General features: G+C 43.9%; 1 protein-coding gene across 5 annotated transcripts in view; it reads left to right on the top strand.

Moving 5' to 3' along the window:
• TNRC6B (trinucleotide repeat containing adaptor 6B) overlaps nucleotides 1-18,558 on the top strand; it is a 256,123-nt gene extending 237,565 nt beyond the window's left edge. For all 5 annotated transcript variants that reach the window (XM_044229097.1, XM_044229095.1, XM_044229099.1 and 2 more), the window contains 8 exons: nucleotides 4,799-4,936; nucleotides 7,144-7,320; nucleotides 8,985-9,131; nucleotides 9,395-9,490; nucleotides 11,973-12,197; nucleotides 12,644-12,714; nucleotides 15,267-15,406; nucleotides 16,347-18,558. In XM_044229097.1, the coding sequence (XP_044085032.1) occupies nucleotides 4,799-4,936; nucleotides 7,144-7,320; nucleotides 8,985-9,131; nucleotides 9,395-9,490; nucleotides 11,973-12,197; nucleotides 12,644-12,714; nucleotides 15,267-15,406; nucleotides 16,347-16,734 (1,382 nt within the window). In that variant the 3' untranslated portion in view covers nucleotides 16,735-18,558. The remainder of the gene's footprint in view (nucleotides 1-4,798; nucleotides 4,937-7,143; nucleotides 7,321-8,984; nucleotides 9,132-9,394; nucleotides 9,491-11,972; nucleotides 12,198-12,643; nucleotides 12,715-15,266; nucleotides 15,407-16,346) is intronic.
• The last annotated feature ends 6,891 nt before the right edge of the window (nucleotides 18,559-25,449 follow it).

The following is a 25,449-nucleotide window of genomic DNA, read 5'->3' as shown; positions in this document are numbered from 1 at the left end:
GTTTTTTTTTTTTTTTTAAATCTTTTTAAAGATTTTATTTATTTATTTGACAGAGAGAAATCACAAGTAGGCAGAGGCAGGCAGAGAGAGAGAGAGGGAAGCGGGCTCCCTGCTGAGCAGAGAGCCCGATGCGGGACTCGATCCCAGGACCCTGAGATCATGACCTGAGCCGAAGGCAGCGGCCTAACCCACTGAGCCACCAGGCGCCCCGGATCAGAGTTTTATATACATACAAACATACTACATTTACTGAAGAAAAGGCATTTTTTTTTAATCATACTTTTGTTTCAAAATAACTTAAATTTAACTATGCATTATAATCCAAATTAAGTAAGGAGAAAAACATACTGACTTACTGATTTATTTCCATTTGGTCATTTATGAAACAGTAGATAAATTTTATTAGGTCTTTATCATATTGTGATCTGACCACTTACAATCTGCTTTATAAAGTATACTTTGCAATTTATTTCACAGTTAAAAATGTCCTTAATTCCTTAATATTATGACATTTATTTGAATTGAAAAATACGTTTTGGGATTGAAAGTAAATCTAATTTGGCTGCCTGTTTTGAATAACTAAATCTATAGCTTTAAGATTTTGATGAGAATATACGTACTGCATACAGAGAGGTTAAATTTTTTTTCAAAAAGTGTATAACAAAGATGTAGTTAAATGAATACTATTTCACTTTTCCTACTATTGAGTATTAAACTAAAAAAGACACCTCTGAGTGAAAGAGAGGCACGAACAGTTAAAAGCCTCTTAGTCCTTAAAAAAAGCCTCTTTTGGTATATTTTCTCAGAATTAAAAAGTTGAATGAGTTTAATCATTCTTTAACTGATCCTTGACTGATTGTTTTTATTTTTTTAAAAAATGGTTTCTCATTCTCTGCTTTTAGCAGAATTGAAAATATACCTAACTGAGTTGTCGGGTTGGTGACCTATCTAAACGTGTTTGAACAGCTGTGTACTTAATATATAAGATTTCTTGGTGCTTTTTGTCTCTCAGAATTTAAAAAGTAGGAATAGTATGAACTCCCTCTCATCTCTCATGTATAGGTATCTGAACTAATCAAGAAGTAAAGTCCCTTGTCTTATTAGAAAATGTCCTAGGGCCCCTGGGTGGCTCAGGCAGTTGGACGTCTGACTCTTAGCTCAGCTTAGGTCTTGGTCTCAGGGTTGTGAGTTCAAGCCCCGTGCCGAATGTGGAACCTACTTTAAAGGGAAAAAAACATACTTCCAATAAAATTTTACTTCTCGTGTTTAAAATTAATCAAAATTTGGGGGCGCCTGGCTGGAGCATGCGATTCTTTTTTTCTTTTTTTTTTAAAGATTTTATTTATTTATTTGACAGAGAGAGATCACAAGTAGACGGAGAGGGGCAGGCAGAGAGAAAGGGAGAGAGGGAAGCAGGCTCTCCGCTCGGCAGGGAGCCCGATGTGGGACTCGATCCCAGGACCCTGAGATCATGACCTGAGCCAAAGGCAGCGGCTTAACCCACTGAGCCACCCAGGCGCCCGAGCATGCGATTCTTGATCTCAGGGTTGTAAGTTTGAGCCCCATGTTGGGTAGAGACTACTTAAAAAAATATGTATTTGTGTTAAAAGAGCAACTATGGGTGGTTTGTTTCTTTTACAGTGTATTTTTATTATTATAAAAGCACAGATTTGTTTTTTAATCTATAATCTTTTATAGTCTATAATAAAAGGAAAAGCGGGAAAGAAAGAACTAACATAGACAAAGAGTGTGAAAGAGGAAATCCCAGTTTCCTCAAGGAGGTGGCAGCTGAGCCAAATGGTAATGATGAGGAGTCAGTGAAGCAGCGTGTGTTGCAGAGAAGGTAATTCTGGCCAGGATGGATAAGGGGGGCCAAGGGTTGGATCTGTAGGAACCATAAGGTAGGTAAAAAAGAGGTACTGGGGACATGAACCCCTGAGAGAGCAGGAGGCATGTCTTATTTCTGTTTGTCCCTTAGCTCCTCACAGAGCCTGGCACAAATGAGGCTTTCTGTGGGGGTGCGCTGACCTGAACCGAAGGACTGTCGGATGGGAGCTCAGGTTCTGTGCTGGTGAGCCGGAGGATTACTGGGAGGCCGCTTGGGGGACCGAGGAGTGTGGTTTTGATGAAGTAGCAAGGACAGAAAGGTCTGGACGTTGCTGGGCTTGGAGATGTGGCGCCTCACAAATGGCATAGAGGTTGTGAGTCTTGCCCATTACTCTGGAGCATCGAAGAAAGATCCAGAACCATGTGTAGCCTCGCGCTGATTCTTCCTCTCCCGGTTTTGGGTTCAGAGGTTAAACCTTTCAAGGGCAGTTTTATCTCCTGTTCTCCGCACAGTCCTCTGGGTGTTTCCTTCCCAAACCTTGTTCCTTAGTTAGGACGCTGCCTTGCTTTGGTGATGTTTGATTCCCAAGTTTGTAACCAGAAAGATGCCAACCTGCTTAAGGTTCAGCTGGAACTGCTCAAACTGTCCCCTCATCCCCTCGAGATGTGTAACTCTTCATAATTTTCTACACTTCATGTGTCACAAAAGGACTCTAAGCAGCTGAAATTAAATAATTATAATTCACAGTGGGTTCTAAAGACATTTCAGAGCAACTCTAAAGAAAAAGTAATGTGGGGGCGCCTGGGTGACTCAGTTGGTTAAGCGTCTGCCTTTAGCTCAGGTCATGAACCTGGGGTCCTGGGGTTGAGTCCCACGTCGGGCTCCCTGCTCAGTGTGGGGGCGGGGGGGCTGCTTCTCCCTCTCCCTCTGCCATTACCCCTGCCTGTGCACTCTCTCTCTTTGTCAAATAAATGAATGGAATCTTTTTTAAAAAAAAAAAAAAAGGAAAAAAGAAAAGAAAAGAAATATGTAAGGAATGGTTCTTTATCTTCTTACTAATCGTCACGTTCTTTCTAGTCTTCACCATATAATCCAGGGTTATTCCCAAAAGCTCTTCCTCCATGGTTGGAACCAAGCTTTCAAATAGCTGGAATCCAGGCACTTGGCGTTGGTTTTCTCTGTCAAAGGTAGAGGCGTTCCTTGCCCAAGGAGCAACCCACTTAGGCCATTAAAGCTTCCGTCAGAGAAAGGCTTTATTGCTTGCAGCCCTGCTATCCTCCAGTCTCATTTCATTTCAACTACATAGGAAAACAGAAAATACCTTAAACTCTTCTTTTAAAAAAAAAAAATCAGTTAATTTGAAGTATTTCCAGCTTATGCCAAGAATTTCTGCTCCCGCCCCCACGCTCCAAGTAATCACATGGACTAGTAAAGTTGCTTACAAACAGTGCGAAGCAGTGTTCTTTATATTAATAGCAACATTTTAAATATAGGTCAAGGTTTTAGGAATGATTTGAACTGTATTTATTATGCATTTATAAAACTGACTCTGACAACTCAGAAGCACAGGGAGAAAACGTGACCTGGACCCTCATGGGATTTGGATAATCAGTAGAATCTCAGAGCCAGTGAGGCACCACACATGGTTGGAGGGTCAAGTGGGCACAGCGAGAAGCGTGGCCTGGCTGCCGTGGCGCATCCTCTCCAGAACCAGCAGATGGGGTTTGGCTCCTGTAGCCGCCTGAGCTTTCGCGTGACGGGACCCCTGCCCACCCCCCTTGCGATGGCTGTTCTGTGCTCACTCCATCCTCAGTCTCCCTCTGGCTGTTCATTGCTCTTCCCCTCCTCTGTTTTGTTTGTGTATTTTAGTACTTTATTTTGCTCTTTATGTTGACATTCTGATCTACAGTGGGTGGTGGGGCCTGGGAGACCCCGGCCGCAAGCCTCTCATGCTGATTCTCCCTGTTCCGCCCGGTGCAGCAGGAAGTCATGACCCACCTACGCTCGTGCTAGCCTTGACACCTGAGGCTTACCTGGGGTTTGTGGCAGAGTAACCTCTGAACCTCTCCTTCATTGCCTGTTCAAGCTCTGGGGTCTGCATCACTGCGTAAAGATTTCTTACCATTTGATCTGCATCTGCCTTGATCTCCGTGTGCCCCATTCTTACACTTTTTCTAAAATACAAACTTTTTTTTTAAGTTTACGTATTTTTAGTCATCTCCACCCAACGTGGGGCTCAAACTCATGACCCTGAGATTAAGAGTCACTTGCTTTTCCAACGGAACCAGCCAGGCGCTCCCTAAAATACAAACTTAGTTTTCTCTTTCTCTCACTTGTTTAAAAATGTCTTTATCTCCTGTCTTAGGAGAAAAAGGCCCAAAGTCCTTGGCCTAAAACATAAAGAACCCTACAGAACATGACCCTCATTCCCCCCTCATCTCCTGTCACCCTGCCTCACTTCAGCCATGGTTAGCCCAGCACTAGAGTCACACTGAACTCCTCATACCCTAAATGTACCAGATTGTCATCAGTTAAAGCTTTCTGCTTGGTGTCCTTGACTTAGCTGCATACCTGCCATCGGCCCTAAATCAAATCTCCCTTCTTCTGCAAAGCCTTTCTTCAGCCACACACCCTCACCCTCATGGCTATTGTTCTGCCATATTAGTTTGATGTGTGGAGATGGCACTTTTGAGTTGGCGAATTCCTGGCCCCAGCATTCTGCCTGGCTCAGGCGTTAGCTGAAGGAGTGAGTGTTGAGGAGTCCTGCACAGTTTCATACCTGCACAAAGAGCCATTGCTTTCTTGAGCAAGCAAGGGCCAAAATGAGCTTTTTGAATCAAAATTTCTGAGTGAAGAAACTTTTTGTGAATGAGTCTTTAAACGACAAATGAAGTTGGTTCTATCTCAGATCTCTTGGTTGCTGATACTAGAAATATATAGGAAGATGTAAAATGTGGTTCTCTGTTTTAGGCTTCAGCTCTGGCGGCATGGACTATGGCATGGTTGGTGGGAAGGAGGCTGGAACAGAGTCTCGCTTTAAACAGTGGACCTCCATGATGGAGGGACTGCCCTCTGTAGCCACACAGGAAGCCAATATGCACAAAAATGGTAAGAGCAAGCAAAGCCTTACGAGTAGGAGCTGTACAGCCTTCCCGGACCTTGATGATACATCACATCCTGTAAAATTATTTTAAAGCACAAATCTTGAGCTTTTTCTTGATCTCTTGATTTTTTTCCTGCAAATCCTATGATCACCTGTGAGAGGCAGGTTGGGGTTGTGTATATTTCAAATTATAAGAAACTTAAAATGCTAGCTGTAATTAAGGGGAGCAAAATTTCCCACCTGTAATGGGATTGAGGACAGTAGCAGTGAAGTCGAGTACCCATTAGGATGAATCCCTAATATTTGGGCTGAGAGAACAGAACCCTTTTTTTTTTTTTGAAGGTATAAGAGATCACAACAAATACCGTGTTGATTACTCAAACCCTTTAGTCTCCAAAAGATAGATAACATGAAATTTGAACGGTTCACAAAGCTTTCTTGTTCGTAATGAATTAGTGTCCGCAAGACAGCAGCTGAGGGACATCACGGGCTTTGGTTCTGAACCATGGGCTCTTCATTTCCATCATTCTCTGTAAATGCTTCTCTGTGTCCCTGTAAAACAGATAAAAGGTCTTCGAAACTTCCTTCAGCCTTTGCTTCAATGTTTATTTTACTGGACAGTAATTCACGTGGACTCAGCTGTAGCCCTGAGAACCAGGTATAACCGGGTGTTGGGCTGGTCCGGCCGCAGTTCGCGGGCAGACCTGAGCGCCTTGGGTCTGAAAAGTTCCAGGGTTCCTTTATCAACCACTCTTGAACGTGTCAATCCGAGAGACAGTAAACTAGCCACATGGAGCTCCTCCTTGCTCTCCCTGTGTGCTTTCATTTGATTTCATGCCACGAAATCAAGAATGATTTATTGAAATTCTAACACCTATCTCTAGACTGAATAATTCAGGCCCAGCATTTGTAGCTTTGGGCGCTTATCCTGCTTCTTTAGGCTAGTGATTCGTCAGGTCCCCTTGTCCCCAAAGACATGATTCGTGCATGATAATAAACACAAAATGTCATGTGAGAGGATATCTAGAAGTTTAAACATCTACTTGCCTTTTCCGAGCTCACAGATACAGTGCTCCCCGTTGCTCCCCATTTCCTCAGCCATCGCCACGGTAATTGAGCTCTTCATTTCCTATGACTTCAGTGCGATGTGCCCTTGAGTCAGATTTCTGTCAGCGGCTCCAGAAATGCAGGCGATGTCTTAGCAGAGCGTGGAGGTGGTTTTGATAATGCTCCTACTGGGCCAACGCAGGCAAATTATTTTAATCAATATTTACGCAAATATTTTAATACATCATGCTGGAAGTAATTTTATCTGTTTATGAACAGCATCCTGAGGGGAGATCAGGTGACACAATGCAGCATGTAAAATTCATTTGAGAAAGAAATAGGGTAGTATCTCACAGAGGCCCAAAGTTTTATTGAAGGTGAAGATCCTTTTTTGTTAGGTTAAGAGAACTTTTGAGATTTCAATGTTCTTCCTGCCTCGTAGCATCAGAAATGCATAAAACGGGCCCAAACAGAACTGCCGAAATCTCTCAGGAAGAAAGTTACAAAAGGATTAGCTCTGCTTGGTGTGTGGGGCCATGGGCTGCAGAGCTGCAGGGTTCCCTGCTCACGTGCTGGAGAGACCTAAGGCGGGACTCATCTCATGGCCTTGGAATTCAAAGCAATCGCAGATGCTGTTCTCTCCAGTGGGCTCCCTCTGTATACGCTGCTTCTTCCAGCTACTTGAGGTCTGACAAGCACGGAAGAACCTGGGGCGGTGGCAGGGCTGGGGGGAGGCGTCCGTACAAGTGTCGTGAGAACATATCCTATGTACCACGGATTGTGTAGTGTTTTTCCCCATTTCTCATTCTTGAGTCATTAGTATGGAAACTGGAGAGAATGATATGATTCATCGTTAATGAAAGTTCTGTTAATTGCTCAAACCATGGAATTTTAAAACTGAAAGGAAGATTCAAGGATGAGAAAAGTGCTGTGTGCCTCAGTGAGACCCCAGGAGGCTCAGGAAGGTGAAATGGATTGTTTCTACTCATCCTGCTTGTGAATTGGATACTGGCTCGCCAGGGTGACCTCTCGTTCCAGCACCTTTTTTTTTTCCTTTCTAACTGCATAAACATCAGAATACTGTTCTCTGCTGAATAAGAGACTTGACAAGTTATGTTCGTAAGAATCCTTTCTGGGTGTGAATGAATTTCCTCTCTCCTCTCAGGCGCTATCGTGGCCCCTGGTAAGACTCGAGGAGGGTCACCATACAACCAGTTTGATATCATCCCGAGTGACACACTGGGTGGCCATACGGGTCCTGCTGGTGATAGCTGGTTACCTGCCAAATCTCCACCAACAAATAAAATCGGAAGTAAATCCAGCAATGCCAGTTGGCCTCCAGGTACTGTCCAGGCCATGTTTTTTTGTTTTGTTTTGTTTTGTTTTTTTCCTGGTGTATCGTTTGTTTTTAATTCTTAATCTTGGGTTCTGGGCAGATTGCTTTTGCCAGTTATTAAGGCACTTACTTTATTTTTTCATTTCGTAATTACTGTCTGATAAGAGCCAGGCATGTGCTGTGCTGTGGGAAAGATAGGACATTCACAGTAGATGGGGTCTCCTCCGCTCCTTCGAGTTCAGTCAGGAAGGTGAGGTATGGACGCTGGTCCCCCGCAAGGCAGGTAACTGTGATGAACACTGCAGAGGCACGGACGAGCTACAGGAGGTCAGAGGAGTGGAATTTGGAGATCAGAGAAGGTGATGTGGGAGCACTGGCACTGTGGCATTCGTCCGTGGGTAGGATGCCTTGTAACATGGGATCTTCTGAAATGTCCGTGTAATTGACTTGTTTATTCATGAAGCAAGTATTACCAGTTAGGTCCCAGGTATGCAAATAATGCTGCCGTGAGAGTCTTTGTTACTTTTTTCCTCTCTTTTTATTTTGTTACAATATTTTCATTGTAAAAATTTTTCAAATTTAGTTAAGCAAAAATAAAAAATCAGTGTGTCTCTCTCTAAACCTCTTCCTGTATGGCCGTGTTTGTAATAGGAATCCATTTCGTTTCCTCCCATTGAAGCTCGTATAATGTATATTGTTTGCGTGTAATGCTCTATCTCTCCGTCATGATTGGGAAAACAAAAACTTGTAAGTCCTATCCCATGGCTTTGAGTAGGATTTAAATTAACTGATAAAAAAAAATTGCAGACATGTTGTCCACATATTCTAGGCTTTCTCGTGATAAGCCAGCTCATTCCTGCTGTTTGTCCCTGGCTGTTCCATGTCACGGTGGTCGCTTGTGTTGTGTTTTCTTTTGTGTATCTGAGCCAATTTTCGGTGAAATAAATGGGAGAAGTCACTCATCTCCAACCCAGATTTTCCCCCAGTTCTTGTTCTGGATGCCCGGACTGTTCTCCTGAGCACCGGGTCACTTACTCCTGACTTTGCTGCCCTCAGGCCCGAACTTCCCTGGGAGCAGGAGGAGCGGCCGCCTGGACCAGGCACTGATGAGCTCTGGCTCAAAGCCACAGAGACCAAAAAAGTCCGCGTGCTTGATGACATAGAGGTTCTGGCACAGTACTTGTTCGGGCTGAGTGTTTTGTGTTTTGTTTTAAGATTTTTATTTATTCGACAGACAGAGATCACAAGTAGGCAGAGAGGCAGGCAAGGGGGCAGGGGAAGCAGGCTCCTGGCCGAGCAGAGAGCCCGATGCGGGGCTCAATTCCAGGACCCCAAAATCATGACCCGAGCCAAAGGCAGAGACTTAACCTACTGAGCCACCCAGGTGCCCCCGGGCTGAATTTTTTATCTTTAATTTTATGATAAAAGTCTGAACTAAAATAGATTGAGTATTCTACTTTTCACAGATCTGTGTCTTATATCAAAAACTAACTTGAGGGGCATCTGACTGGCTCAGTCAGAGGAACATAGGACTTGATCTCGGGGTTGTGAGTCTGAGCCCCACACTGGGCGTAGAAATTCCTTAAAAATAAAATTTTTAAAAAGCAACTAGATTTTTATCATTTTTTTGAACAACCTCCTACCTCTAATATTTGTTCTCCTTCTTTCAGAATTCCAACCAGGAGTGCCGTGGAAAGGTATCCAAAACATTGACCCTGAATCTGACCCCTATGTCACCCCAGGAAGTGTGCTGGGGGGTACAGCCACATCTCCCATTGTAGATACTGACCACCAACTTCTGCGGGATAACACCACAGGTAAACGAGTGAGGCATCCTTTGTGTTTATTCAATATCCAACATTTCGTATCTGTCAATCTGTGTTTTCATTTGTACTTGCTAATAATCTAATAATTTAATCAGAAAACATAAAAATATGTAGCTTTTCAGGGGTTTTTTGGATACATTTTTAGATACATTTTAATCTTCCATCAAAGGCTAAATACAGTACTTAAGGTTTCACTGGTTATACTGATGTCTGTCTGCAGTATTTTCATCTCATTCTTCCCGTGTCACCCAAAGGGTCTAATTCTTCCCTCAACACCTCGCTGCCTTCACCTGGTGCCTGGCCCTACAGTGCCTCTGACAACTCCTTTACCAACGTTCATAGCACTTCAGGTACAAGTATGACCTCTTTGTTTCCCTTTGGCTAGCACTTTCTCGTCAGGTTCCCCTTGACAAAGGAAGTGGGCACTTATTTCTTAAGGACGACTTCAACAGAAGCTAACTGGCTAAGTCAGCCAAAATGGAGGCAGACCTCTTCTGTTGGCCGTGTTCTCAAGGGGCTTCCTGTGGCACAGAGACAGGATGAGACACACAGATTTAGGGCAGGGCAGATGGTGACATAATTGCAGGGAGCCTTGTGGGAGGGCAGAGGTTAAATTTGGTGCCACAGGTGCTTTTCTTGAACCAGAAGGAATCATGGCCATGGGAAGGGCTGGGGAAATCCAGGTTATTATTTCTTAGGCAGCCAATTATGGCTTGCTTTTCTAAAAAAAAAAAAAAATCCTTCCACTTATGGACAAAGGCTACAGGCAAATGGCCAAGGGGGGAAAAAAAGAGACCATCAATTAATTCTACCAACAACATTTGTTGAATTCCTTATGTGTATGTGTGTTACTTTTTTTTTTTTTTTAAGATGATAGGGAATAATAACTTAATGGATACAATAAAGCCTTTGAAGTCACTCATTCAACACACTGCCTCATAGATTGGTAGAGAGATTATTTCTAATTGGCACCTTGGTCTTGGAAAAGTTAGACCTCAAGCCATTAAAGTCATTAAGGCTTCTGTTCTGTCCAAGCAAAAGCAAATGGAACAAATCCTTAACTACTTTCTAAGACACTGTAGGTGAATGACTTTACAGATTATCTTCTCTTTCTTTTCACCTCTGTGTCACATCAACAGGGTCACAATTGCCTGTCACGTATTGACTGCTCTTGGAGACCAGGCTGAGCCTTCAGCATGAGTCCTTATCTTACCTTCATCAAATACTGGGAGCAGGTCCTGGCCTTCTCCCCATTTTATCGAGGAAGAAACTCAGACTCAAAGAGCTGATAGTTTGCCTCAGGTCTGAGTGAGTGTGTAAGGGCACAACTTAGCAATCCAGGTTTCTAACCACCCTGAATTATACTTTCGTGGGACTTCTTTACACGTAAAAACTCACTTTTCAACCCAACTCTTTTATTCCAGTAACTGCCCGTTGTCTTCAGTTGAACTGTTTTTATTTTTTTGTCTACAGTTGGACATTCACCTGAGAGATGACCCAAGAATCACCTCAGACATATTTTTTTTTTAAAGATTTTATTTATTTATTTGACACATCACAAGTAGGCAGAGAGGCAGGCAGAGAGAGGAGGAAGCAGGCTCCCTGCTGAGCAGAGAGCCCGATACGGGGCTCGATCCCAGGATCCTGGGATCATGACCTGAGCCGAAGGCAGAGGCTTTAACCCACTGAGCCACCCACACGCCCCGACATATTTAAACTGAGTGTATACTTTTCTGCACCCCCCCATTATCTTTTCCTAACGAAGTCTTTGCATTCAGTAAATGTCTTGGGTGTTTCCCAGGGGTTGTAGTCTGCAGCCCCATCTCCCATCCATGTCTTCAGCTCCACTCTACTTGCTGTCACCCAAGATGAGGGCTAAGTTGAAATACTACATGCTCAATCTAGTAGTATCCTCATCGGCCCCCTGCCCACCTTTCCGGCCTCCTATACCTGCTCCTGTGAAATATTCTTTAGCCAGAACTGGAGGAAAACATATTTGGTACAGATAGAGTTCAGATTGGACATTGGTCTATATTCTCCTGTGTCTCTGAGCCCAACATTTATGTAAATCCTTCCAGACCTATCTTTGCAAACCCTTACGTGATGGCCAAGCCGTGTCTTCTCGATGTATTGAACATGTGTGATGATGCTTAAGGTTACCTGTTCTCTTATTTTTCTGTTATGTCTTCCCCAGTGAACTCTTGAGAATAACTGTATTACCCACAGCATTGATTAAGTGCCTTTAAGCATCTTAAGCCCTTGGCAAATACTTGTTGATTGTTTTTTGAATGTTGGGGCGCCTGGCTGGCTCAGTCAGTAGAGAATATGACTCTTGATCTCAGGGTTGTAAGTTCGAGCTCCATGTTGGGTGTAGAGATTACTTTAAAAAAACCTTGCAAAAAAAATTTTATTTGAATGTTGATAGCTAATAATCTGGATCAAGAAAAGTACAAATTTCTAATTACTTTCCATTCAGTCAATGACTACTTATAGAATAGTTTTACTAGGGTTCACATTCTACTGTATCCGTAAGACTTACGGTTCTAGGAATACTTCCCTTCAATTAATCTTCCCTTTCATGTTCTGTTTGACCAAGGAAGTAGTAGAGAATTAGTTATCTTATTAAATCTTCAGTTTATATGTTGTCAATTCAGAGTAATAATCGTTGACATTTTTATATTTAGTAAGCTCAAGGGCAATGTTACTTTGCATTACTACTCTCAAAATGTTTAACTATTTTTAGAATTTTATGAATATACACAAATTTTATGTATATTGACAAAAGTGACCGGTCCTAACCTTATTCCTTCCTTAATTTTCTCTTCTTTATAGCAAAGTTCCCTGATTATAAATCAACATGGTCCCCAGATCCCATAGGACACAACCCCACTCATCTCTCCAACAAGATGTGGAAAAACCATATTTCCTCAAGGAACACTACACCGCTGCCCCGCCCACCTCCCGGTCTGACCAACCCCAAACCGTCATCTCCCTGGAGCAGCACAGCACCCCGATCAGTCAGGGGGTGGGGGACACAGGACTCGCGGCTTGCCTCGGGTGAGAAGGATCCGCCAAAAGGAGCATCGCTGTTCAAACACAAGGGGTTCATGTTAACACAAAACAACAATGAATGAAATCTTCAGAAGACAGGCAGTCTGGTAGAGGAGAGAGTATCTCTTGAGTGGAAGGTAGCAGTCAGTCTAGGGCAGAGGGATCCGAGAACTCTCAAGGGACTGTTGAAGCAAAAATGATGACCAGCAGAGGGAGAACATTAGGAGGAAAACATTGTCTTACCAGTGAGGTACACGAGTGCAGTGTTCAAGGTGTAGGAGAAGAGAGCTGGCCATTCAGTGACCGGGTGGAGGGGGTCAGAGGGCAGTCGAAAAGAGAAGCCCGCGGAGAACAGGAGAGAAGTAGTATGTGGGCTGTGTCAAAGTGTTTCTCACACGTGGCTTCCTGACTTTTTTTGTTGCTCTTCCTAATTGTTTTTCTGGTTGCTTCAGCCTCTACCTGGAGTGATGGTGGTTCAGTCCGTCCCAGTTACTGGCTGGTTCTTCACAATCTCACTCCACAGGTAATCATGTTTCCTTGTGATTTTCGAGACAGGACTTGATTGCATTAAGACAGGGAAACTCAGGTGTGGGATGTCGGCAGATAAGAAAGCTTATTAATTTCCTGGTCACTACAGAGAGGTCCAGCACACAGGAGTGGGTCTGCGGACCCAAGGGCTTGAAGCCTTCTCCTAAATGGGGAGTGTAGGCCCAGCAAGGCTTAAGGCTCAATATCTTCCCATTTTTATGCTTCATAAATAATTAACCATCCCTCTCGGCAGTAGAGGAAATCTGTCAGTTTCATAGTGTGAATGCCACATGAGTGTTTTCAGTTTTCCGTCTGTTACTTTCTTCTTTGTAGATGGCATTACTAATTTGCTCTCTTCAGAACATGCCCTCTGGGTTGTTTTTACAGTGATGGGTTTCATTTGCCCCAAGCCACTCTGTCTGTCACCTTGTTTGCTTGATAACTGACATATTTGCAGCAGTATTACGTTGAACACTCACATGAGATTAAATGAACCCACTGCAAGTGAGCCCATGACCTTCATTTGGACTTGACAGCCCCCCCTTTACAACACCTTGTTCAAAGGAGTCAATTTTGTCTCCTTCCCTTTGACACATAAAATGAATTGTCTAGCATTTAATTCATAAATGGATTCATGCACACTTTAGTAAGCCAGCATGTTCTAGAGTGTTCTCATGGGATATTAATAGGTCTCTGGCCTAATACGTTTGGAATATATACTTGATTAAACAAAATTAAGCAGGTTTCTTCACTATGAGACTTCTTAGATCCTTTAATATGCTAACATGTATTATGATCCTCTGTGGGGAAATACAGCTTCTCCTAAATTTACTTGCCCAGTGAATCTCTTCGTGCAGAGTGTACCCAGGACTTGAATTTCAGAGTACATGTGGAGAAGGGTAGTTTCATAAATACAGTTAACATGAGGAAAGGTCTGGGTTGGCTCTTAATCTCCGTATCAATTCAGCTAAAAGCCGTAGGTGGGGGTTTTTTTAGCTGATAATTGACTGAAGTATGAAGATTTTATATGACTATACTCAAAATTGTATATGCCTCATCAGAACATTTTTAAAGAATTTATTTGAGAGTGAGCATGAGTGTGGGGGGGCTGGTGCAGAGGGAGAGGGAAAAGCAGATTCTCCACTGAGAGCCCGACACAGGACAAGATCTCAGAACCCCGAGATCATGACCTGAGCTGAAGGCAGCAGACACTTAGCCGACTGAGCCACCCGGCATCCCAGAATACGACAATATTCTAAAAGTTGTCGCTCGGTGTGGTGGTTATATGGTTAGGATGAGAGAGACAGTAATGGATACGCTGTTTTGAAAGGAACCTGGGGAAGCTAACGAGCTGTCCACTGCTGTTTTATTCTATGAAAAATAGTGAATACATATGTATATGTATGTAAAATGAATCAAGGGGTTGGCTGTGTTTGTAGTAAAAATAATTGTTTAATTTTAAAGCTCAGAACTACCTAATAGACTATTCTCCATCGTAGCTTAGAAGGTTTTTAGGGCAAATCTTTGGAACTTGGATAAGTTTACTTTCATTACCTTAAATCTGTTTAGAGGGCATCTCTGCTGAAAGGTTACTTGTGGCACACTCTAGGCCATGCTCATATAGTTGCTTATCATTTTCTGTAAAGAAATTTGGTGAACCTGCTGGTTTCCATCCTGCAGGGTTTCTGTGGCGAAACCACACAGCGTTTCCATGGCTGCCACCAGTAGCACAAATTTCGAAGGCTGTTCCGATGGTCATCTGTTTCCCTTCCAAAGAAATGAACCGAGTGTTGGACTCCGCAGCCTATCTCAACCTAGTTAAGATCTCAATACAAATAAGTTGATCAGAGTGAAGAAGTAGGTTTGTTCATCCACGTCCTGGGTGAGAGAAACAGTCTCGAATCACTGGACATGAGAGTCTGGCTAACAGGAGGCTGAGGCAGCAGAGTTCACAGAGAAGGAGGCAGAAAGTCTCACCCTGGGTTGGCCGCCGTGGGAGTCCAAGGACAGCACTAGAGCCCGTGAGCTAGGTCAGCCGGCAGCATCCCACACCATGAGCGTGATTAGCAGTGCTGGCCCCTTAGTTCTCTGTGAGATCATTCCCCGGGGAAGGGGAGACTACTGCACGGGCAGTGATGCCAAGAACTGGGCATGTTCTCTTAAGTTCTTACTCAGGTGCCGTCTTATTTCTGCTCCCTGAAGCCTCACAGATCAACACACGTTCACTTGTTTACCTCTTCAGGGAAAGACACTGCAGGTTGAATCGTATGATTTGTTTTGAGCTGTGTTTTACAAACGTTTCTATTTCTAGTATGGACCCATTCGATCTTAGCCCAGGGCTTTGAAAATCTTAAAATTTGCCTTTACAACCTCTATTCAGTGCACTCTTTCCTGCTCCGAGTTCTTCCTTCCTTTCTCCAAGACACATTTTGTGCTGATACCATTATTTACAATCCAGGAGTCCTTCTCCTGCGTAAGAACGGCCACTTGTGTTCCCTTCACACCCCACGACCAGGTTTTAATCTCGTGAATGTCATTACCCCTCAGATCGATGGGTCAACGTTGAGAACCATCTGCATGCAGCATGGCCCACTGCTGACATTCCATCTGAACCTAACCCAGGGCACTGCCCTGATTCGATACAGCACCAAACAGGAGGCGGCCAAGGCCCAGACCGCACTGCACATGTGAGTACCCCTCGTGCCCTCACTGAGACAGACGCGCATGAAGGTGCACACGTGAGTGGCCTGCCACCTGCTTGACGGGACACAGGTACACAAAAACAGCATCATGGCTTAAGCGACTGCTTGGTACTGAGGGGACTGCTTTTCTCTCCCTAAGCGCGGACTGTCCTGTGCATTTCATAGGCCACTCACCAGAATTCCAAAACTAAGGAATTTGTGAAGTCGTGAGGCAGTGAGTAAATGTTGAGTGCTGTGAAACAAAGCCAGTATTTATGAGACTGTGGGACATTGTAAGAAGCGCTGTGACTTTTTGTAATAGAACCTAGCAACCTACCTTGGCTTCTTTGTTGGTGAAGGTGAAACGCGATGGTCGGGGGGGCGGGTAGCCGTGGTTTTGTCTAAAGTAGGTGGGACTGGATCACACCGCGACCGTCCCCGCTCCCAGCTGCTTCAGACTGGGAGCCAGCAGATGCCACGGCAGAAAGCTACCAACAGAGCGAGCGGGCAGCAGTGAGGCTTGGGCGAGTGGGGCCGTGACACAGAGCGGCACCTCCAGATGTCTGAAGCTGAGTCCCCCCGTTGCCTGTGGTGTGACCTTCCCCCTCCCCCGGGGGAAAAGAGACGTGACGTTGCTCTCCACGTACGAATTCCGTCTACCCAAAGGTTACCGATACGTGGCACCCTCTAGTAGTCTTCGGATGTCCTGAGAACAGTGACCCCTTCCCGACTGAACCCGTGCTTCTCGAGCACCCGGGCGGGTGAAAACGCGATCCTGGAGGCCTGGGTGGGGCCCACGATGCGGCGTCCTGCAGAGCTTCCTGGGGATGTGGAAGCTCTAGTCAGAGGGGTACCCAGTGACCGTCGAGGACTCAGCACCCTCAGTCCCTGGAGGTGCTTTAGGATTGCCCTCCAATCCATAGCCGTTTCCTCCCCTTTTTTCTAGGTGTGTGTTGGGAAACACTACCATCCTGGCTGAGTTTGCCACCGATGACGAAGTTAGCCGCTTTCTGGCACAAGCTCAACCCCCTACACCTGCAGCAACCCCAAGTGCACCCGCCACAGGTTGGCAGTCGCTGGAGACCGGCCAGACCCAGTCAGATCCCGTCGGACCGGCTCTGAATCTTTTCGGTGGGTCCACGGGGCTCGGGCAGTGGAGCAGCAGTGCTGGCGGCAGCAGCGGGGCCGATCTTGCTGGCGCTTCGTTGTGGGGGCCCCCAAACTATTCTTCTAGCTTGTGGGGAGTCCCAGCTGTGGAAGATCCCCATAGGATGGGCAGCCCTGCTCCCTTACTACCTGGTGACCTTCTGGGAGGAGGGTCGGATTCAATCTGAACTTAGAACTTTCAACTCTGACCTCGTGACCTTTTTTGGAACAGCAGCAGCACTAACTTGACCTTTTCGTTTTTTTTTTCAACTTGCAATAAATACATTTTTAAAAGGAAAAAAGAAAACGGAGAGAGAAAAAAAAGGTGGGTCATTGACAGACTGTCTGAGCACATAGTTGCCTCCCTTATAACTTCAGTTTTTTCGTTTGGAATATGAATCCAAAAAGAGAACATATCACTCTTGAAATACTTGAATCATGAACGCCAACCTAGAAAGACAATGTGAAGCAAGTACACATACCATTTAAATTTAAACACAAAAAAAAAATTAAAAAAATTAGTTTCTAGTTTTTCACTTTTTTCATGTTATATGGAAGTTGTTGCTAAGAAACATATATACTGAAAAAAAATAGCTTTTTAACTTTGTTTGCACTGGGTGTGTTTCCGTCCTTAGGTCTACCACGTTTGGGAGGGAGGGGAATTCAAAAGAATTGTTGGGGTGGGGGGGGGGAGACTTGACGGAGCCTCACTTTAAAAACAAAAACACAAAAAACCTAAAAAAAAAAAAAAAGGAAAAAATTTGTGATTGGCTGGTTGATAAATACCAGTGTGTTCTGGCACATGTAACTGCCCAGGCATGCTCGTTCTGGTATGTGTGTGCACGTGTGTTCATGTGCATCCGCGTGCATCCTTCTCTCTGTCTCTGTGTGTGTGTGTGTGTGTGTGTGTACACCCGTGTCCTCTTCCTCCTCCCCCACTCGATCTCAGAAAGCTGCGTTGCTGACAGTCTGCAGGCTGGCTGGCCGGCCAACTGCTTTTTATTTTATTTTCTGTTTTGTAAACTAAGAGAACACACAAGCGCAGGGAGCCACTGCTTACTAAAGCAACTCCGTTGGGCTGCATTAAGATGAACAGAGTGCTTTTTAATGATTTCATAAGCGGGGAGCTCCTTTCCATTTGCAAATTAGCCCGAGTGAGTTTTCTCTTGCTTTTCTTTTGACCTAGCAGTAGAGCGGAGCACTGCCAAGTCCAAAAAAGTAGGAGAGCAGGAGGCACCTGGTGGAGCAACCGTGTGTTTACTGATTTCTGGGTTTTTTTTAAAGTTCATGGCCACCGGGCACATGGAATACCCACTAAGTTTAATCCAGGCCTTTTCTTTCATCAGTCTGACTGGGAACAGGCGATTTTTCACGTACAGCACGTCTCAAAGGCAGAAAAAGAACGCTCCCCCTCTCGTGTCCTCAGGTAGGAGGAATTGAGCAGACGTGAGGTAGTGCCGAATTAAGGTTTCCATTGGTTCTCTTTTTCGTTTTGTGAAAACGGACACAAATCGGTTGCGAGCAGCCTCCTGAGAGCCCCTGCAGCTTCTCCCTCTCTCTGCTCCTCTCTCGCCGAGCGTTACCTGTGCCAGGCCGCGGCGTCTTACAGCACGAGGCCATCACTGACAGAAACGTTTACTTAACGAATGTCCTTAAACCAGTGTGGACTTCAAGCGTCTGCTTTCGTTCCTCTGTGTTGTGTGTTTCCTGTGTATGTGGTTTTCGCTTAGGCAGGTATAACTTAGCAAAGACTTTTTAAGTATTGCACCTTTTTTTGGTTTTGACCTCTATTTTTTTTTCCTTGTAATGTTGCTTTTTTAATTTCAGTATTTAAAGACTTTTTTTTTTAAAGCATCAATGTAGTAGTACTCTGGGCTGACTAGGGGGCAACTTTTAATCCACAGTTACCACCAACATGTATGTACTTAGTTGGAATCAACATGTATCAGACTGCATTTTGTGAAGAGTTCTAGCAGACCCGAAAACCCCTTTATACGAAGCGGATGGCTGGCGGGGCGGGTGGGGTGGGGGGAGGGGAACGTATGCCGGTAACGTGCTAGCACTTGGTGTGGACATCCCAGTCTGCATTATACTGTTTAACATAAAGTGCCGACATTCTGTACCAGCAAATACCTGCCCATTCCAACCCTTGGTGGGAGCAGACCTCTACTGTCCTCCGTAACTTGCTGCTAGTGAGGACAAGGGAGTTTTTCTTTCTTCAGCATCTTCAGTGAAGGATACAACAATGTCTAATGTATTTGACTTTTAGCTTGTGTCTGTGTGTAGGTGGGTGGGTGGGTGTGTATAGGAAAAGGCAAAAACGAATTATTTGCATTGAAGTGGTTTTAGGAGGCAAAGAATGGGAATTCTGTAGTCCTTTGGCTTACCCCGTTGATTGTAAACCTAGCCTCAGAAGAGATTGACATGCATAGTTCAAGTGAGCGATGGCTCAGCTACGTCTTTATGCGCCCTTTGTGGGTAGGTGGTCAGACTTGAGTCTCCAGCCTTGGTTCGGTCCCATTGGATGCCTTGTAGAAAGCTAACTGCGCCCTCTTCCTGCTCTCTGGTTGTCATCACTACCACCGTGCCCCTTCCACCCCTGCCCATGTACACACGTCTCCTTCCGGGCCCCTCCGCCTGCTCTCTGTGTGTGAGGGAAACCCTGTGGTGTGTGGTGATGTGCAGGTGGAGAGCGGCTGTGTTCAGCCATCTACAGGAGGCGAAATCTTAGTGGCCCCGGGCCAGGAGCATGTCCTGAGGCCCCCCACCACGAGCCCGTGGCAACCCTGTCCACTGCCATGGTTCCTTGCCGTGCCCCGCCCCCGCCCCCCTCCTGCCTGCTGGTTCTTAGGCCTGCACTATGGGTTAGTTGGGTTCCTTACGATACTACGGTGAAAGCCGGGTGCTAGAGCCCCTCTTGTTTACAAGACATAATGAGGGATTTGAAATATGTAAAAATAAACACGAGAAGCTCAAATGTTCTTCCATCTTAAGCTTAAAGGGAAAAAATTAAAAACTTAAAAAAAAAAAAGACCAAAAAGTGCGTATATATATACATATAAATATATATTTTAGATGAAGACTAACTCTGGGAGCATTTAACAGTGTTTTTTGTTTTTGTTCTTAACATTTATTTTCCTGCTTTAAAATTTGCAAGCATTCTCAGGAATTCTAGGGTAGGAAGCCAGTTTTTTGAAGATGGTTTATTTAACCGTATCTTATCCTAGATAGACGGCTGTTTCTTTCCTGTTAATAAACTTTTACAAGTTCCTGAAACTTCAAAAAGTTTAAACAATTTTTACTTAAAAATATGTAAAAAGAAAAGTCTCCAAACATTATTGTCATACTGGGGATCACACATTTTAAAACACATAGAAAGAAATATTTTTTAAAAATTATGAATTTAGCAGCAACAGGTCAATTCGTTATCTTAAAAATACGGGAGAAGGTTTAGCTTTCTAAGAGCTTTATCACGGATTTATTTGAAATTGTGTGTCATTTAGTGGGAGTGTTTGGTTTGTATAAATGGGAATGCCATCACTTTTTTCCTTTCCATTTAAGAGTGAACTGACATCTCCCCTAAAGATTGTTATTTTTTTTTTAAGGGAACCCTTCTCCCTGTCCCTCAAACCCCAGCAACAAAAGAAAGAAAGAAAGATAGAAAGAACAACTTAGAAAAACAGAAGTAAACTCTAATCTGTAAAATAGTACGGTTGGATTGCTGAGAATCTGTGTAAAGAGCTAGGAAATATAGGTTAATAATTTTTGGAACAAATTTTAAACATAGGCATTACTAGAGGAAAATATCTATGGACTGTTCTGTTAATGAAGAATGTCTGTCTTACCTCCCCGCTTGTTACGGGAGGAGGAGAAAATAAGCAGAATCTAATGAGGAACAAGTGATTTTACTTTTTTAGCTCCCAGCTACTGTTGTGCTCATTTTAATTGCTGTTTTGAAGATCTGCTGCTTAATTATCCCCATCCCTCAGCTGGAGATGTGGAGTATTTCCTTTCAGTTTTTCCTGATGTTGAATTCTCCTTTTGTATTCCCTCCTGGGGCCAGGGGTCAGAATTCCCAAGCATGACCACAGCTTCTTTTAAACATCTAAGCTTCCCAGTGGGAAAGAAACTCCAGCTCGACAGGTAACGGGAGTGGGTGGGGTTGCTGCCTGCAATTTCTCTAAAACCACTTTAGTGCCTTCGTACATACACCCAGACATCCTAAGCAGGGGGAGCTCGTGTGTATGTGCATGTGGTCCAGTCACTCCACAGACATTACCTATGCTTGCCCATTAAGGAAACTGGAGTGGTTCTGGACAGGCCCCAAAGGCAGTGGGCTAAATTTAAAATAAATAAACAGAAGTCAAGGAAGTTAAATACACTTTCATGTCTGGATAATGCAGAATGCCAAGATCCTTCCTTGTGTTATTGCCCTCGTTACTGTGCACTGACTTCTCTAGATATGTCATTGTGACAACTGCGTACAGTGATTTTAAAGTCGGTTTGTGTTGGGCCAGTAGAAAGGGGTTCCTGTTTTTCTGCTCTTGTCCTACTTTGTCTCCTCTTTCCCCCAACCCCTCACCCCGACCCCGTATCTTTCGTCAACTTACTGGAAGCTTTGCTTTATTGGTTGGCAGTGACCTAAGAACAGGATATAGTGAGGATATAATGGAAGAGAAAAACTCTTTTCTTTCCATGGTATTCTTTGGCAAGAGGCATGTCTGCTGAGAGGTTAGGTAACTTCTATAACACTTAAAAAATTCGGTAGAAGTGGCCTCTCTCCACCACATTCTGGCATGTGTGCAGAGGTTTGCTGGTCACCTCTCCTTAACGTAGATTTATTTTATAAACACTTCAATCATGTAAATTTGAGCTTTCCAATTTTTACTAGTTTCCTTTATTTTTTTAAACACTTGGTTACTAGTGGCTGGAGGTGCCCATCTTTCAGACATCACAAACTTGGTTTCAGTCTACCACATGAGTAGCCAAAAGGAAAAAGCACTCGTGGGGAAGAGATGTCTTCCATCAGACTGGAGACCTCTACTGGCAATTGAAATCCAGTGCCATGACCTAATTTTAGGTGTTTAAAAAAAAAAAACCAAAACACAAAAACACACACAAAAAAAAACAAAAACAAACAAAAAAAACCAAGTTCAGATCTCCGAGACACTGTGAAGAAATGGATGGCCCATATGGCATCTCTGATTCCTCCATACCTAGCCTTGACCTTTTCCATTCACAACATGCACAGAAGTTAACTTAGCAGTGCTACATGTTAAGGTTCCAAACCAAATTCTTCACCAGTGTCCCCCAGTAACTCAATATTATCCATTGATTGCCATTCGATCAGTTTTACTTAGAGCAGCTTAATTTTCTAATCGTATGGCTCCTGTTCTAAGAACTTTCCTAACTCCTGATATGAATGTAGCATGAATTAGCAATTGGTTCTTCCAAGTTCCTGTGGGTTGAATGTGGTATCTGAGATACACACACACACACAAAAGGAAAAGAAATTCCTAAGAATTTGGAAGAGCTTTTATTAATATATCTAGCAGAAACTAGCATTTTACAGGCTATTGACTTGTTGCAAATAGTCACTTGAATTTTTGCCACGGGGGCGGCAGTTTTTGTAAGATTAACAGCCAGATTCCATATCGACCTCAGATGCTGTGTACTTTTTAATTTTATTTTTTCCTATTTTGCCATCTTGACTCTTCTCTTAAACAAAATGAAGATGTCTCTGTGCTGAGCAAAACGCTTGAGCCAAGCCTGTTTTCCTCTGCAGTATAAACAAGATGTTTTCGGCAGACTTGGCTGTAATAGCCATCTCTAAGATTAGGGAACAATTGAGTCTTTATGTAAAACAGGTCCCCTTCTACCCCTCCTCAGAGTTCAGATTCAGTATGTAACACTTTGTAGGATTATTGCTTGGATTTTGGGTTTTTTTCTTTTGTTTTAGCTATTTATAAGATCTTTTACTAGGAGTAGAGGTACATTTTCAGCTGGTTGAAAAAAAAAATCAAACTTTCTCTTCTCCAGCGTTTTTGCCAAGTTTTGTCAGTCTTCATGCCTGTGCGTTAATTCCGCATTTTAGCGTTGCTGCAAAAAGAAATCTTATTCTTGAGTTGCTTCCCTTCCTGTGAGTGTCCAGCTCGGTCTGCATGTGATGGTGCAGATGAAAATATTCCAGCTTCTGTGTCTGCAGTGAATTCTCAATCTGTAGACCTCAGAACCCATTCAGAAAGTGGGATGCCCTCCCCCTCTGCTGCACGCTGTACCACACCCTCTTAGCTTTCTTACCTACAAGTGCAGGGTGTCCACACAGTCTAGAAACAGACAAGTATACATAATGTTGTCAAGAACGTCATCAATCTATTTTTTTTTAAGAAAACCCACATAGAATGTTCTCTGTGTTTCCAGAGTTAGTGCGTACCCTGTAATAAGCTCTGTAGGTTTACGGCCAGTGCCAAAAGTGTGTGTAATTTCCAGAGATGGTCCCTGCTTATTAATGATAGTGTTGTTTTCCTGACCTTGAATGAGACAAAGGAGGTACTGGCATCACATTCTTTAGATTTAAAATAATTATCAACTTCAAGAACTTGTAAACATAGTAATAACCTAATAAAAATAGAACACTGACCCTCCCTCCCCTGCCCACAACACTTCCCTGCGCTGCCTGTGCCACCAAAGGAAAGAGGCCATGAACATTCACAGGATGGTGGGGGCAACACTGGTCAGGAAACAGAACTACTCTCCACTGGTGGGGCATTCCTTCTGTCCTTAGGTGCGTGGTCACTAGGACTAGATCGGAAGGAATTACCAAGTATTCTAACATGTGAGTGGTTTCTAAATGGTCAGTCTCTTGTAGTATCCTCCTACCACCACCACTTAAAAAAAATGAAAATGACAGAAGCTGCCAGTGTTTGCCACACAGAATTTAGATAGTTCTTGTCCGTTAGCCACACAACTTGTTTGTCATGAGAAGCTCTGCACATCAGGAAAATTGGTACCGCCCTGACCGATGGGTCTCTGCCGGACCTGTCATGGGGTCATCATTGTGACAAATGCTTGCTTTCTCCATGGGAGAGGAAAGGTCAGATGAAGGCAAGAACTGTTCTGTTTTAAATAAAAAAGAATTCATGTTTCCCCAAAGCACTTTGTGCCTCAGTTGAGTTTTCCCACTATCAGTCCTCACCTCCCAAGCCCCTGCCTGTCCAGAGCCAAGGTTAACACTTGAGACTGTCTTTACAAAAAGAGAAATTCCTCTTTACCGGGAACAGCAAAAGAAAAATTGTGAAGGTAGTTTACAATATCATTGTAGCAGAGATGTGAAACAAAGTGCTTTTCTTTCCCTTCTCCCCTGCTTTCTAGGACCTCCCGGGGAATCTGGCACGCCTTCTCCCTGGGCTCCCGACAGGTGTGCAAGGTTCTCCGAGGGCTGGGCGGTAGGAGGTCACGGGGTGAGCTGGAGCAGCCTTACTGCGGGACTAGCCTTACAGCAGAGCTTTATGGAAAGGAAGAGAGAGAGTCTTATCCTAAATGTGTTCACCAAAAATGAACGAGAGGAGGGGGAGGGGTCTTTATACAAAACAAAGCAAAAACCTTTGGAATCCTCCCAGAAGTTACATACCTTTTAAAGGTAGTATAGTTTCTCACCAAGTGATGCATTCAGCATGACGCTTCTTGCCAGAAATTTCAGGATAAGTTGGAATAAATGTATTTAAAACACCACCCCTACCCCTTCCCTTTTAATTCTGTCCAAGGAATTAATTACTTAAGTGTAGTATTTCTGAATGTGCCTTTGTGAGTACAGAGACCGTCTGTTTTAGGAAGAAGCTATCCATGAGGATGAAACAGAAAGGCGGTCAGCGAAGTCTTTTTAGGGAAGTCAGCAATTCTCACGGCGGTCCCCAGGGGCGGCTCTGGAGTTTCCATTAGCATCAATATTGCACAGTGTAGAGTTGTGTGGAAGAGATCCTGGGGCTCGGGAGGGAGAACGAGGGGATGGTGCACAGCGACAGAGACCCAGGGTCGTCCAAGCGTGCAGATCGAATTTATCTGCAGAACCTAGTTTCCTTCGTGTGTATATGTGTGTGCAAGCGCGCGCGTGTGGCTGTGCCTATCTGAGTTTTTGTGTTTCTGTAAGCACTGGAGAACTGAAATACGGTGATGTTTGTGACCCATTCATGCATGTCAAGAAGGCGTTTTCTAGCTTCTGCCGTGTGCGGGGCGGGCAGCACCTGTTCCCCCTCTTGAGTCTCCTGAGAAGGCAGTTATTTTCCTCACATCCTCTGGCTGTTTATGCGAACAGGGTATTACACGCAAGGAAAAAGCTTCTGAAAGAATAAGATGGAAATGTTTGAGAAAGAAAAGAGAAAAGTCTGAAGTCATATTTTATTTCTTCCGAACTATTATAGTTAAGCATAGAAATCTGCAGTGTCTCTTAATTTGTTTTTGTGTTTGTTTTCAACGATTGCACCTCTTCTCCCCATGCCCTCTCTTCTAAAGAAACCGCAAGTGAATGCTAAGGGCCATTTCCATAATTCCTCAGTACTCCCCAAAGAGGAAAACAATCCCTCCCGCAAGATTCCTTCAGCTTCATTCAGGAGACAAAGGGAGGAGAGATGCGGCTTTCTGTGCTTCTCTCTCATTCCTCTCTAATGGCCTTGAAATGTATTATTATGCAAATGTGAATTTTGATACTGAATTTAAGAAGAGGTTGTTGGATTTTTTTTTCTTTTTTCAAAAAAAAAAAGGTCCCATATGTGGTCATCATTGCTTCTTTATTTTGTAACGTGAATTGTAACTATGCATTCTGCAAAGGGGGGGGGAGGGCAGAAAGGGGAAGGAAGTAGCTTTGCATCCTTGTTCTACGGTTTCTGTGTCCATGGTATCCCCACGTC

Source organism: Neovison vison, chromosome 12, assembly GCF_020171115.1.
Source record: "Neovison vison isolate M4711 chromosome 12, ASM_NN_V1, whole genome shotgun sequence".
Taxonomy (NCBI): Eukaryota; Metazoa; Chordata; class Mammalia; order Carnivora; family Mustelidae; genus Neogale; species Neogale vison.
This window is presented reverse-complemented; position numbering and strand designations above follow the sequence as displayed.